Source organism: Nematolebias whitei, chromosome 9 (assembly GCF_014905685.2).
Source record: "Nematolebias whitei isolate Nwh7 chromosome 9, NemWhi1, whole genome shotgun sequence".
In the NCBI taxonomy this organism is placed as follows: domain Eukaryota; kingdom Metazoa; phylum Chordata; class Actinopteri; order Cyprinodontiformes; family Rivulidae; genus Nematolebias; species Nematolebias whitei.
Genome location: NC_056506.1, coordinates 41,941,533 through 41,955,097, shown reverse-complemented (window position 1 = coordinate 41,955,097; position 13,565 = coordinate 41,941,533). Strand labels below are relative to the sequence as shown.

Below are 13,565 nucleotides of genomic sequence, written 5' to 3'. Positions count from 1 at the left end.
AATGGCTGGCAAGTTTAACGTTTCATCTATTTTCAGTCACTTTCTGTGGGTAAATACAGGGTTATCTAAAAATTAGACTATCATGAAAAAGTTAGTTTTTGTCAATCATTTTAGAAAGTAAAACAAATTCATTACACAAAGTGAAATATTTCAAGCCTTTATTTCTTGTAAGTTTGATGATTATGACTTACAGATAATGAAAAAATACAATTCAGTGTCTCAGAAAATTTGAATATTGTGAAGTTTCTATTTTGTGAACTCCTGGTGTCACACCCTGGTCAGCTGATTAACTCAGGAGCTACAAATGTCACATTCCTCAGGCCGAGCCCCTCCTGAACCAGAGACAGAAGCGTCTCACCTGCTGAGGAGACAAAGAACTGGACTGATGCTCAGTGGTCCAATGTCCTCTTTCCAGGTTAAAGTAAATTTTCATGTCATTTGGAAATCAAGGTCCCAGATGGAGGAAGGGAGGAGAGGTCCAGAATCCATGTTGCTTGAAGTCCAGAGTAAGTTTCCAGTCAGTGATGGTTTGGGTCCATGTCCTCAGCTGGTGCTGGTCCACTGGGTTTTCTTAAGTCCAGTCAGCGCAGCATCTACCAGGACATTTTAGTCTTCATACTTCTGCTGACGAGCTTTATGGAGATGCTGGTTTCATTTCCCAGCATGACTTGACTCCTGCCCAAAGGTACCAGCAGCTGGCTGTGGAATATTAAAATTTTCTGACACTGAAGTTTTTTTTTTTCTTCATTGTAAGCCATAATCATCAAAAGTACAATAAAGGCTTGAAATATTTCACTATGCTAATATACACTAATAATAATAATACTACACTGATATTTCACTATATACAGAGTTTCACAAAGAAAAATGTGACTTTTTCCACGATGATCCAATATTTGAGATGCACCTGTAAACGCACACGACTGCATTAGTTACCTTTAAACAGGGTACTCAGTAACTGGGCTCTTTTATAAACTAAGGTTAGACCTGATGTGCTGCTGAACTGGAGCCGAGACGGTCCATTACTTCATTTCACAGCCTCAATGTGGAGGTAAGGATACAAAAAGCCAGCGCCATTCCTGTCAGTCTTGCGTGAACAATTGGCTGCAGAGTCATCAGAAAAAATTTGAAAGGGAGTATAAACAACAACTGGGCAGAAGAGATTAGCGTGCTTCACAGAACATTGTGAAAAAAGTGAAGCCCTTTGCTCACCATGACATGCTGAGAAAACAAAACTTTCACTGCACTGACCCTACAGCTGGCGTCAGAGTGTAATGAAAAACTAAACAGCTTTCTTTCTTAAATTCTACTTTATTGTTGAGAGAACCAGTGAAGAAAGACTTGGTGTACCGTCATTAGATTAAAAACATAATTTGCTGCTAAATGAATTATCTGGATAGCAATGCAAAAAAAAAGGAAAAAACAAGGAGTCTGCAGAATTATCACATTCTAATTTACCAACAAAAATGTGGGTTTAGGAGAAACCTGCATCAGTTCAAGTCACAAACAATTTAACATTTAATAAAATATGCACCAACAGTGCTACTGCACAGCAACAACACAAGAAAAGTCCTGAAGCCTTCCCGACTTGTGCCTCCCTCATTATATTGTAATGCCTCTATTACACCGATAAACTAACCTCCCAGCCACCCCAGTTTCAAAAGCTTCAATTAAAGTAGTGACATATGAATCAATACAAAGTACACTGCAAGTTCTGTTAACACCACATGCAGCTCAGGCTTTAAATTGGAGGATAAACAAAAACTATAAATTATTTGTAGAGGAGAAAGTCTCTTCTGGAGTGCAGCGTTAGATTCTAGATGTCAGACTGCCCCAGGTTGACCTTGGAGGAGAGTGGTCCTGCCTCTTCTGTCACTTTGGAGGTGATGATGAGCAGGGAGGATGCTGGGTATGGAGTCAGTTTCTGCTCGTTCATGTAGTCCTTGTCACCATAGATGCTCAACTTCTACAAGGCAAAGGAAATAGTCTTCTTAGTATTTGTGTTGAAACAGTACTTAACACAAAAGTAACCGATATTAATTTAAGCCATTAATAACTTTCCCATTTATTTGTTTGCTGTTTTTCCCCACATTCCTGACAACTCAGAAGCCTTTGCAAGTTTCTTATGTTGAACAATTCTTTACTTTTTCCAATAACACATATATTGAAAGAAATGACCCGTAACACCCACCTAAACTAAATTATAATATCTAGCAACTACATTTTGAAAGGAGTTTGTATTTTATTGACCCATTTTGATTTAATAAGCATGCAGCCATGATGCATGCTTTTATCTTTCAAGTGTCATGGGAAGTGTTCCACCAACAATTCAAAATATAAAAAACAGTTAATTTCCGAAATAGCATATTTTTCTCAGAAACTAAAGTTTTTGTAGGCATTAAAAAAAATGTCCAAAAACCTCTTGGTTTGAAAGGATTTAAATAAAAACAAGAGATCAGGTCTAAACAAGGTAAACAAAACTAAGTCTATGGCAAATGTCACAGGTTTTACCTCAGCAGGCACGTATTGGTCCACAGCAGTGGCTACAGTGGCACAGCAGATCCAGATCAGAACCAACACAGACAGGATCAAAGTTGAGGTCAGGATCCATCCTGGTAGCCACGGGTTCCTGAGGAGAAAAGTACCAACAGTAAGTCTGTGTGTGTGTGCAGAGCCATAAAAGAAAAGAAAGAAAAATGCAAACAAACCTTGACAGACAACTGAAGAGGTTGTATCCATCATCATAGCTGTGGTCACCAGACATATCTCTGTCTCTCTCTTGGATTAAAGTGCGATGGTATTCTTTGTAAATGGGATTGTTCAGTACTGGGACTTGAAAATAAGCAGCGGAAATGTACTTAATAGACATTTACACAACTTTTTTTTTTAAATTTTATTTTAAGTACAACTAAAGACATGAGTGTGATGTAAGAATCATTTCTGGACAACTAAAGTCTATGGCAGGGGTGCCCAATACGTTCATAACAAAAAGGTAATACGAGTAGATTGCATGGCATTAAAAAATAGGTGTCAGCCCATCATCCATCCTCAATATGAAATTTGTCACTTGATTGACATACAGGGCAGCCAATCTGAGACCTGACCTTTTCCAACACATGGGTCAACACGCATGTGCATACTACCGTGCCAAAAACTAGCAAGCTACAGAGTTGCCTAGTAAGAGCCTCCAGTTTATTTCTTCTAATATAACTCAAGAAAGGGTATTTAAATGAGTGGGGAAGCTGGACCAAGTAAGAAGCAAAAAAATCTACCATTTCCATACGGAATGGGGGGAGGACTTTTTTGTTTTTCTTTCCACGATGTCATATTCGAAGTGCGTTTGCCTCATCTGCCAGTCTACCATTTCTATTCCAAAGAAGGGAAATGCGGAGTGACATTTCGGTCTATTCATAAAAACCACACCACCGACTTCCTTTCGAAAAGCAAGATGAGAAAGAAAATGGTGAACTAAAATCCCAGTTATCCGGACAGCAGTCATTTTCCTTACAGCTGACAACAACAGTGAAGGCAGCTACCGAAGCATCGCTCCCAGTGAGTCACATCATTGTTAAACACAAGAAGTCCTTCAAAGACAGAGAGAGATGGTAAAAGAGGCATTCGTTGAACAGCCGACTGGTTACGAGACTTTAAAAGCAATCCAGAAATATTATCTTTGATCAAAGCTCTACAGGTATCAAGAAATACAGTTACACGGCACTGTGAGGCAATGTCCGAGGATTTGACCCAGCAACTTTGGAAGGATATCACGGGCTGCGAGTGATTGTCACCGCAATTGGACGAGTCTACAGACGTGAGTGACGCAGCAAATATGTTTTGTATTTTTATAGTAAGTAGATCACTTTGACTTGGTCAATGTACAAGTGGCTCACATGCTGAAAAAGTGTGGACACCCCTGGTCTATGGCATAAAGAAATAAACTATGGAGTACTTGTATACAATACTTATACAATACTATACTTATACAATACTTATATACAATTTTTTTTGTTTGTTTATTTGTTTTGTTTTTTGAATGTCCAGAGGACCAGATTTAACTTTTTTAGATTTTTCTACCTGGATTATTGAGCATGCATCAGGACATGGAGTACTTACTGCTTTTTGGTGGCTCTTGTCTGATTTCTTCGTCCAGATCAAACTGGGTGAAGAACTTCACTTGTGGTTCAGTCTGCTGAAAATAAAAAGGTTTAAGATGTCAAATCAAACTCTAGGGAACATTTCCTGCATAGCAACCTACTGGTCCTTCCACCAAGATCATCATTACAATTTGAAACATACAAACAACAGATATGAATAATTCTACAATGTATTGGTTTAACAAATTTATACACACACGCTGACATGTTCAAAAACACATACAGGTCCTTCTAAAAAAATTAGCATATTGTGATAAAGGTCATTATTTTCCATAATGTAATGATAAAAATGAAACTTTCATATATTTCAGATTCATTGCACACCAACTGAAATATTTCAGGTCTTTAATTGTTTTAATACTGATGATTATGGCATACAGCTCATGAAAACCCAAAATGCATGTCCCAAAAAATTAGCATATTTCATCCCACCAATGAAAGACAAGTGTTTTTAATACAAAAAACACCAACCTTCAAATAATCATGTTCAGTTATGCACTCAATACTTGGTCGAGAATCCTTTTGCATGAATGACTGCTTCAATGCGGCGTGGCATGGAGGCAATCAGCCTGTGGCACTGCTGAGGTGTTATGGAGGCCCAGGATGCTTCGATAGCGGCCTTAAGCTCATCCAGAGTGTTGGGTCTTGTGTCTCTCAACTTTCTCTTCACAATATCCCACAGGTTCTCTATGGGGTTCAGGTCAGGAGAGTTGGCAGGCCAATTGAGCACAGTAATACCATGGTCAGTAAACCATTTACCAGTGGTTTTGGCACTGTGAGCAGGTGCCAGGTTGTGCTGAAAAATGAAATCTTCATCTCCATAAAGCTTTTCAGCAGATGGAAGCATGAAGGGCTCCAAAATCTCCTGACAGCTAGCTGCATTGACCCTGTGCTTGATATAACACAGTGGACCAACACCAGCAGCTGACATGGCACCCCAGACCATCACTGACTGTGGGTGCTTCACACTGGACTTCTGGCATTTCCTTCTCCCCAGTCTTCCTCCAGACTCTGGCACCTTGATTTCCGAATGACATGCAAAATTTGCTTTCATCCGAAAAAAGTACTTTGGACCACTGAGCAACAGTCCAGTGCTGCTTCTCTGTAGCCCAGGTCAGGCGCTTCTGCTGCTGTTTCTGGTTCAAAAGTGGCTTGACCTGGGGAATGCGGCACCTGTAGCCCATTTCCTGCACACGCCTGTGCACGGTGGCTCTGGATGTTTCCACTCCAGACTCAGTCCACTGCTTCCGCAGGTCCCCCAAGGTCTGGAATCGGCCCTTCTCCACAATCCTCCTCAGGGTCCGGTCACCTCTTCTCGTTGTGCAGCGTTTTCTGCCACACTTTTCCCTTCCCACAGACTTCCCACTGAGGTGCCTTGATACAGCACTCTGGGAACAGCCTATTCGTTCAGCAATTTCTTTCTGTGTCTTACCCTCTTGCTTGAGGGTGTCAATGATGGCCTTCTGGACAGCAGTCAGGTCGGCAGTCTTACCCATGATTGCGGTTTTGAGTAATGAACAAGGCTGGGAGTTTTTAAAAGCCTCAGGAATCTTTTGCAGGTGTTTAGAGTTACGTCGTTGATTCAGATGGTTAGGTTAATAGCTTGTTTAGAGAACCTTTTCATGATATGCTAATTTTTTGGGACAGGCATTTTGGGTTTTCATGAGCTGTATGCCATAATCATCAGTATTAAAACAATTAAAGACCTGAAATATTTCAGTTGGTGTGCAATGAATCTGAAATATGTGAAAGTTTCATTTTTATCATTACATTATGGAAAATAATGACCTTTATCACAATATGCTAATTTTTTGAGAAGGACCTGTATTTGCATCAAAAAGAATGTAGTTAAAGCATTACCATAAAAGGACTAATACATAAACAAGACAAACAATAAATCCTTATCGAATGATTTTGCAAATAGAAGCTTTTTTAGCCTTTTCCTAAAAATATTAACAATAGTCAGTTTTCTCAGATTTAAAAGGCAGCGTATGTGGCTTTTTGGAGCACAAATATAAAAGGTAGCTCTACCTAATTTGTAAAATGAGCAAGGTATGTCTAAAATATCACAGTCTGCAGACGTCTGAGCGATCTGAAATGTCTCATAGGACATTTCAAGCTTTTTATACAAGCAAAAGGATCTTAAAATTGATTCTGCTTCCAATGGGAAGCCATTGCAGAGATCCAAGGACAGGTGTGATGTGTCCAAACAATCTAATATCTGTGAGAAAAAGAGCAGCTGCATTTTTAATCAGCTGTAGTGTGCACACAGCCGATTTCAGAAGGCCTGTAAAGAAGCCATTAGAAAAGTCTACTCTACTAGTGATAAATGCTTAAAAATAATCTTTCCAAGTCAGATTTTGATTAAATGTTTAACTTTAGGAATGTTTTTCAAATGATAAAAAGCCAGTTTAGTATAAATTTAGGTGACGTTAGAAATTTACATCACTAAAGTTTTGTGCTTCATTTTTGGTCTCCAAAAAGAGAGAAATGAAATGAGCTGCAAATTGCTGTCTTTGGGTCAAATGTGAGTTTTTCTATATAATCCTTGTTTAGTTGTAGGAAGTTGTGTAACATTCGTAGATTTATATCATTTAAACATTCTGTAATGGAATTCAGAGGGTCTGTATCAAAAGAATGGAATGTAAAACTAAATCAGCTGCATAATTGCCGAAGTGCACATACAGTTCCTGAATGACAAGTACAAATGAAAGCAAAAATTATTTTTTTTAAAACTAAGATTCAATGTTTTGTTAGCACATATTGTTAGATCAGCTCTCGTCACGAGATACCTGGAAAATGACAACTTTTCCATCATCCGCCTGGAGATAGAAAGTCCAGGTGGAAGTGATGAAGCTGTGGGCCTGACTCATTAAATCATCCCAAAAACCTCTAACCAGAGTCAGCGGGTACAGGAGATGAATCCTGGGCATCATGGCATCCAACTATGACAAAAAAAAGAAGAAGAAGAGAACAGCTGAACATGCCATGTCCATGAAAAGTGTCCTGATGCATACAGTGATCAGTATACCTGCTCCATCCGCTGCTCTGCGATAGGAAGCTGATTATGACAGCCCATGTTGCATGCATACTGCTCATCAGTCTGGGAGTAGGCTTCACGACAAGCTGCACAAGTTTGAGGAAATGAGAGGTAACAGGTGGTTAAACAGGTTTTCATCCAGTGGTTCAGAAGATTATTTGTCAGCAATTTGCGTTAAGGCTGAACACACATACACACAATTGCTTTACGACTTAAAAGTAGGCATTGAGACAGAGTCTCACCCACATTTGATTTTACTGAAGGGACTAAGGAAAGGTTCAGTTCATAACTTACTTGATTCACACTCGGATTTGGTCTGATTCAAATTGTCGCTGTCACGAACAAACTGACAAATGGAGAACAGACGGCAGCCTCTCTGACAGGCATAAAGTTCCTCCTCCTGAATTAAAAACAACAACAACAACAACAAACAAAACAAAACCAGTTGAATGTCTCAAGAAAACATTGTATGCGAGGTATGACGCACTTTCGATAATTGCACAAGTCAAGAGGCAAGTTAAATAGGAAACAATTCGTTAAACGACAGAACCGAGTCAAGTAAACTCGTTAGCATTTTAGCTTTAGCCGAATTACAAAACGTTAGCTCGCGTTAGCCAAACAAGTACTCACCCGCGGATATGTGTGCAGACTGTATGTCAGTCCACACGACTTGTGACAAGACACCGTGTTTCCCAAAACGCTGTCAAAAATGTCTGAAGATGCTAATGTGCACACAGTGAGGACATGAAGTCCGAAAGCATAAAGAACGAAAGACGTCGTACCCATTTTGCCTGTAAAAACCTAAACAAACACGTTCTCGTTCCTCGTCCGCCTTAATCAACTGTATTATCGCGAGACTTCAGTATGTCTATGTCTGGCTACGTTTACAATGTTTTTTTTTCTGTTTGTGAATACTTCTCTATACTTTTATTTGCAATCTAACTACTTCTGCATGGTTTGTACTATTAACCTTTCATAAATGAGCACATTCAAGAAAGATGCAATGCTATTTTGTACTGTTTTCTAAATATTTAAATTTATATACAAATATTTCCCCACAAAAATACAATAGGTTTCCTTTATTAAAAAAAAAACAAAAAAAACTGCTCTCTTTGAAATCTGTGTTAGCATATTTGCTCTATTTTTGCATTGTTATGCTACATTCAGCCTTTAGGGGAGTGGTGGTGCAGAGGTTAGGCCTATGATCGGAAGTTCGTTAATTCAAATCCCCATGCAGACTGACAGCATCAAAATGTGGGTGGGAAAGGTGAAGCACCTACACCTGCATCCACTCTCATTTACCCTACTCTGAGCCCTTGAGCAAGGCCCTTACCATCTGCTCCCCTGTGCGCTCTGCTCCCTGCTCCACACAGAGGGCTGTGGTAGCTCAGAGGTCAGGAAGGGCATCAGGTGAAAAAACAATTGCCAAGTCTTCCTGTGATTTAATTCACTGTGGTGACCCCTGAAGCAGCCGAAAGAAGAAAAATAATGCTGCTTCCCACTTAGCTTGCCTTTTGCTACTTTTGGCTATTGCATCTTTTTTTTTTTTTTTTTTACTTTAGCTCTTAGCTATCCTTTTGCCGCTTTTATTTAGCATGTTGCTACTTTTAGCTCCCAGCCAGAACAACATTTATTTATTTAATTTGAGGCAGTTGGCCAAGATAAGGCCAATTCTTTCACAACAGTGGATTTAATTGTTGCTTTATATACTTATGTTGGGGTCAGTGCGTCTTCCATTGCTTTCTACAGATGGTGCAAAATGCAGCGGCACGTCTTAATTTAAAGGCAGTGCGTTTCATTTTATTGGAGCACAAATTCACAGCTCTACCCAATTTTGAGCCATCGAAAATATCATGGTCTGCAGACCTGAGTGACCTGAAATGTCTCATAGGCCATTTAAAGTTTTTTAATACAAACAAATGGATCTAAATTAATTCTGCTTTCAAAAGGAAGCCAGTGCAGGGATCCAGGTGTAATGTGTTCAAACAGTACCTTTGAGAAGAAGAGCATGCATTTTGAATCAGCTAGTGTGCACACAGCAGATTTCAGAAGGCCTGTAAAGAAGCCATTAGAAAAGTCTACTCTACTAGTGATAAATGCGTAAAATATATGTTCTCACAGTTGGACTTGGATCAAATGTTTAACTTTAGGAATGTATTTACCTACAGTTTATGTAACTCGTACAGTTATTTATGGTCGGTTCATTATTTGTACACTCAATAAGCGAACTCTTGTAGCATCACAAAAATTATTTTATGGAGAATTTATTATCGTACGGGTCTTGAGTCACGGGAAACATTTCTATTTGACTAAAGAATGTAAGACTCCAAACGACAAACTAAAATCTAAAAAGCAGAACCATTTTAATTTAGCTGGTTGTGCAAATGAGCATATCCTCACATTTTTTTCTTATGGTCCATTTTTATTAAAGCCTTTAATGAAAACTGTCCCATCTGAGGTGTTCCTCCAGCACAGACGGCATCAGTTGTCTCACTCAGCTTAAGCTTTGTCTGCAGAAACAAAAATACTCCTCATTTCATTTATCAGCGCTGAATGTTACATTTACTTTTCATTAAATGGGTGTTTAATCTAATTTGGTATGAACACAAAACAATGGGTTTAAAATTTATTTACTGATTGATTTGCTAACCTAAAGTGTAACCCAACTTAATCTAAAAATAAAAAATAAATCCTAAAATATAATTCAGTAGGTGGACGTTATGACGTTTCACATCCATGTACACTAGGCGGCGCTGTGTACCTTTTAGTTGTCTGCGACCCGCCTGAAAGAAAAGAAGCTGCAGAAGGGAAAACAGCAGAAGATATCATGAACTCATAGTTTAAAAATGACTTAATTTGAGCTATAAATGTGTTTACTGTATTTATTTATTTTAAATGACTTGATTTGAGCTATAAATGTGTTTACTGTATTTATTTATTTTTTGTGTGGCGCTGGCGACGTAACGTCCAACCAGTTAGCTGTTAGCGGATGCTAGCAGTATTTAGCATCTACTTGAAACATACTTCAACAAGTAAAATTTGATTTCGTCTTTTGAAGATGGACAAATTTGTAGTGCAGCTACCCAAAGGCGAAAAACCCAAACAATCGAAAAGTGACGAGAAGGTTTACAAGCAAGCTACAATTGAATCCTTACGGGTGAGTATTTTTTACTGAGTTTTCAACAGTGTTCTTGCCTGAAGAGTAGCTCATTTTTGTGTTTCTTTAAGAGGGTGGTTGTGATTGAGGACATCCTGCGCTATAAGTCCATGCTGGAGCTGCCAGATCAGAGCAAAGACAACCTGCTGAGTGCCCTGCTGGAGCTGAGCAAAAAGATCCCATCCAGAGAGGTGCTAAAGTCCACCAAGATAGGCAAGTCATCTGCTCCATACTGAGGTTTTTGATGCTGTTCCTGGAACCAAATAATTCATAAAGTTGCATGCTTTGGCTTTGTGTCGACTAATTATGCTGTTTGGATTGCATGTTTTAAATAACACATAAATCAAACACGATATTTTAGCTCCTGGAACATCTTGCAACAAGATCTGAAGATATCCACTTTGCTTTCTTTAAGGGATTTTAAACATTTGATAAGGTCATTAGATAAATCTAATCAAATATGTTCTTGTTTTTGGTATTTTACCTTGTTTTATTATAAGTGATACGATAGTTTGATAATTAAGTGATGTGGTAGTTTTTATAACACTACTTTTTATTTTCATTGCTTTTTATTGTTGTGTACTGTTATCTGTACTTTTTATGTTGTCTGTCTAAAACAGGTCTCTTGAAAAGGAGTTCTCATGACTCAATGAGAAATCAAATCAAATATAAAAAATTGAAAGTACAAACAAAAATTAAACTTCAAATGTGACAAGCTAATAAAAATAAGAGCTTAATTTTATTTGAATTACTTAAACGCATATTAAAACATCACTTCTTTCAGGTCACACCGTCAACAAAATGCGAAAACATCTGGATTCCGAGGTGAGTTCAGTGGCAGCCAAAGTTTACACCGACTGGAGGACTTTTATTGAGGAGAGTTCCAACAAGCCCTCTATTGAAGTACGCTCCGACAAGCAGTCCGAAGCACTCAGGAGCAACGCACGAAGACTGCTGGCTAATGCACTGGAGGTCCAGGTGAAAAATAAATTACATCTTAATAATGTTTAATGTGAGACGAGAAGATTTTGTGTTATTTTTTGGAATATGAATCATGCTGTTAAAATAACCTGTGAGACTAAAATAGCATCAAAGCACATGACAGTTGAAAGTTTGTTTGTTTTACATTAAAAATAAAACGTGCAAGATCAATTTTAACATTTTTTTTTTTATTTCAAGTTAGATCTCAGAAGTGAACTTTTAGCAAAACTGACCTACAGTAAATTATAGCTGCTAGATTTACATCCACCTAAATTGTTTTTAGTCCACTTTTTTAATGCTTAGTAACATTTTCTTGTTTGTTTTGTAAAAATTTGATTACCTTCTCTTTTGTTTGTGTGTGTGTGTTTGACATACAGGAGGATTCTGGGCTCATAGACAACATCGAAAGAGAAGTTTTTCACCGGAGCCGCCGGTTAGTCAGCAGCTCATACAGACGGACTGTTAGAGCCTTGGTGTTTGCCCTCAAACACAACCCTGATATCAGAAATCAAACAAAGGACAGTCAAATATCAGTCAATGAACTGGTTTCTAAATACAAAAAATAAGTGAAAATTTCAAAACAGACTGAACTTTGGACTCCATAGTTTTTAACGCATTCACATTGTTTTAGGTTTTAATGTTTTTAAATGTTTCTTTGGGTATTTTCTCTTGAGAAGAGACAAAACACTTTTTACACTTTGTGGCACATCAATAACGTTACACTTTTTTCTACATATATACAGATAAATAAAAAAAGAAGAGTGGTGTTAAGGAATATTTGTTCTAATTTAATTATTTTGACTTTAATTTTATAATGTGTGCTTTGATTTAAGGATTGAGAACCCAATTATTAAAGTGCACTCTTTCTTAAACAAGTTTATGTTTTGTAATGGTTTAAAGTTCAATTCTTATGAGCTGTTCAAAGCCTTTTGCACTCCAGGAGTATTCACTAGGTCATGCTCCTAATCCTAATCCACATTTACGGTTTAAATACACACTTTTTAAATTAAATAATACAATCTATACAACAGTGACACATTGGATGTAGTTAGGAGATGAGTACAATACTCAAAGACACTTTGACCTGTGGATTGTGTTTTAGGTCAGTGGTTATAAATAATGTGTTGAGTTTAGGGTTGTCAATCCCTGTCTGATACCTTTGCTGAACACGTTTCGGCTGTGATATTTAATCTAATCAAAGCAGTGCTGTTACATATCGACCTTACAGAAACTACATTTTTAAATTTTTTTTAACGCCCAAAAGATTTAAAGTTTATAAAATATTAACCTCTTGGTGAGTTTAAGTACTTTAAGCAGTCATATTTAGGCCCCATGTGCCTGAGTAAAAATAGGGTCTGCCTCAATACCAAATATAAATTCTAATAATATTAAACATGTCTTTAGTAGAAGTAATGGCACATATAGATACAAGTTCGTATCACATCAAAATGAAAACTAAAGATCTTGTAAGTACATATTAAATATTAAAAGATTAATTCTAGCATTTTTTTAAAAATATGGAGCAATTAGTAGTTTAATTTAGTGAGATCAGCATGAATTAGACAAATGTACCAAAATGATCCAAATGGGGTAAAAGTGAATTATAAACGATGACCCTAATGAACGTGTGATCGCTAAAGAAGCACCAGCCAGACAATGGCTATCATCATGAGAATGACAGCAAGAACACAGATGCTGATGAAGACAATGTCACTCAAGTCATGAGGCTTAGTTTCTAAGTCCGCTGCAAAGCCGCTGTTGTCACCGTCCGTCTGCAGGGCCTGCTCCTCCAGGCGTCGCTCCTCCGCAGAAATGATGGACACTGCAGCTATCTTCCGCAAGGAATCGCACTGCACCTTGTATTCCTGCACGTTTTGCTGCTTCCCATCAGAGAAATCGATGTAGAGCTTGTTTACGAGCATGGTGATGTTTCGGTGTTTCTTCAAGGAATCAATATAAACCGTGTTAATAAGAAGAATGGGAGTAATAACAAACAAGTAAGAGAGCTGGTTACCTGGCTTGCAGTACCGCAGTTGACAAACTGAGCCAGTATTTTGTAGGAGGTTGATGTTAACTGCGCTGTGCAGGTTGGGTTTCCCAGGTAGATGCTATCCTTGTCCAGGTGAGGTAAGGACTGCTGCGGTATCAGAATGGTAAATTCTGATCTTGTGCAGCTAACGTTTACAGGCACCACTGGAGGAAAAAAGACAGCACAATCATTTCATGAGCAGCA

At 38.1% G+C, this 13,565-nt stretch overlaps 3 protein-coding genes across 4 annotated transcripts in view; 1 reads left to right on the top strand and 2 right to left on the bottom strand.

Moving 5' to 3' along the window:
- Window positions 1–1,267: 1,267 nt before the first annotated feature.
- tmem59 (transmembrane protein 59) lies at window positions 1,268–8,027 on the bottom strand. Of its 2 annotated transcripts, none has more exons than XM_037681845.1 (8): window positions 7,825–8,027; window positions 7,489–7,594; window positions 7,186–7,280; window positions 6,947–7,099; window positions 4,114–4,186; window positions 2,709–2,832; window positions 2,512–2,629; window positions 1,268–1,966 (listed from the first exon to the last, which is right to left on the bottom strand). In XM_037681845.1, exons 1-8 carry the CDS (start codon window positions 7,978–7,980, stop codon window positions 1,817–1,819), a joined length of 975 nt encoding a protein of 324 aa, XP_037537773.1. In that variant the 5' UTR covers window positions 7,981–8,027; the 3' UTR covers window positions 1,268–1,816. The 2 variants fall into 2 exon arrangements, with proteins under 2 accessions (XP_037537773.1, XP_037537772.1); XM_037681844.1 differs by having other exon boundaries at window positions 1,270–1,966; window positions 4,114–4,189.
- A 2,136-nt stretch (window positions 8,028–10,163) lies between these two features.
- On the top strand, window positions 10,164–12,087 carry tceanc2 (transcription elongation factor A (SII) N-terminal and central domain containing 2). The gene is made up of 4 exons (XM_037681847.1): window positions 10,164–10,351; window positions 10,423–10,564; window positions 11,136–11,329; window positions 11,710–12,087. The coding sequence occupies exons 1-4, from the start codon at window positions 10,253–10,255 to the stop codon at window positions 11,896–11,898; spliced, it is 624 nt and encodes a 207-aa protein (XP_037537775.1). The 5' UTR covers window positions 10,164–10,252; the 3' UTR covers window positions 11,899–12,087.
- Window positions 12,088–12,966: 879 nt separating this feature from the next.
- cdcp2 (CUB domain containing protein 2) overlaps window positions 12,967–13,565 on the bottom strand; it is a 7,223-nt gene continuing 6,624 nt past the window's right edge. Inside the window, exons 5-6 of the mRNA XM_037681371.1 lie at window positions 13,347–13,525; window positions 12,967–13,272 (exon numbers count right to left, since the gene is read on the bottom strand). Of these exons, the coding sequence (XP_037537299.1) occupies window positions 12,967–13,272; window positions 13,347–13,525 (485 nt within the window). The remainder of the gene's footprint in view (window positions 13,273–13,346; window positions 13,526–13,565) is intronic.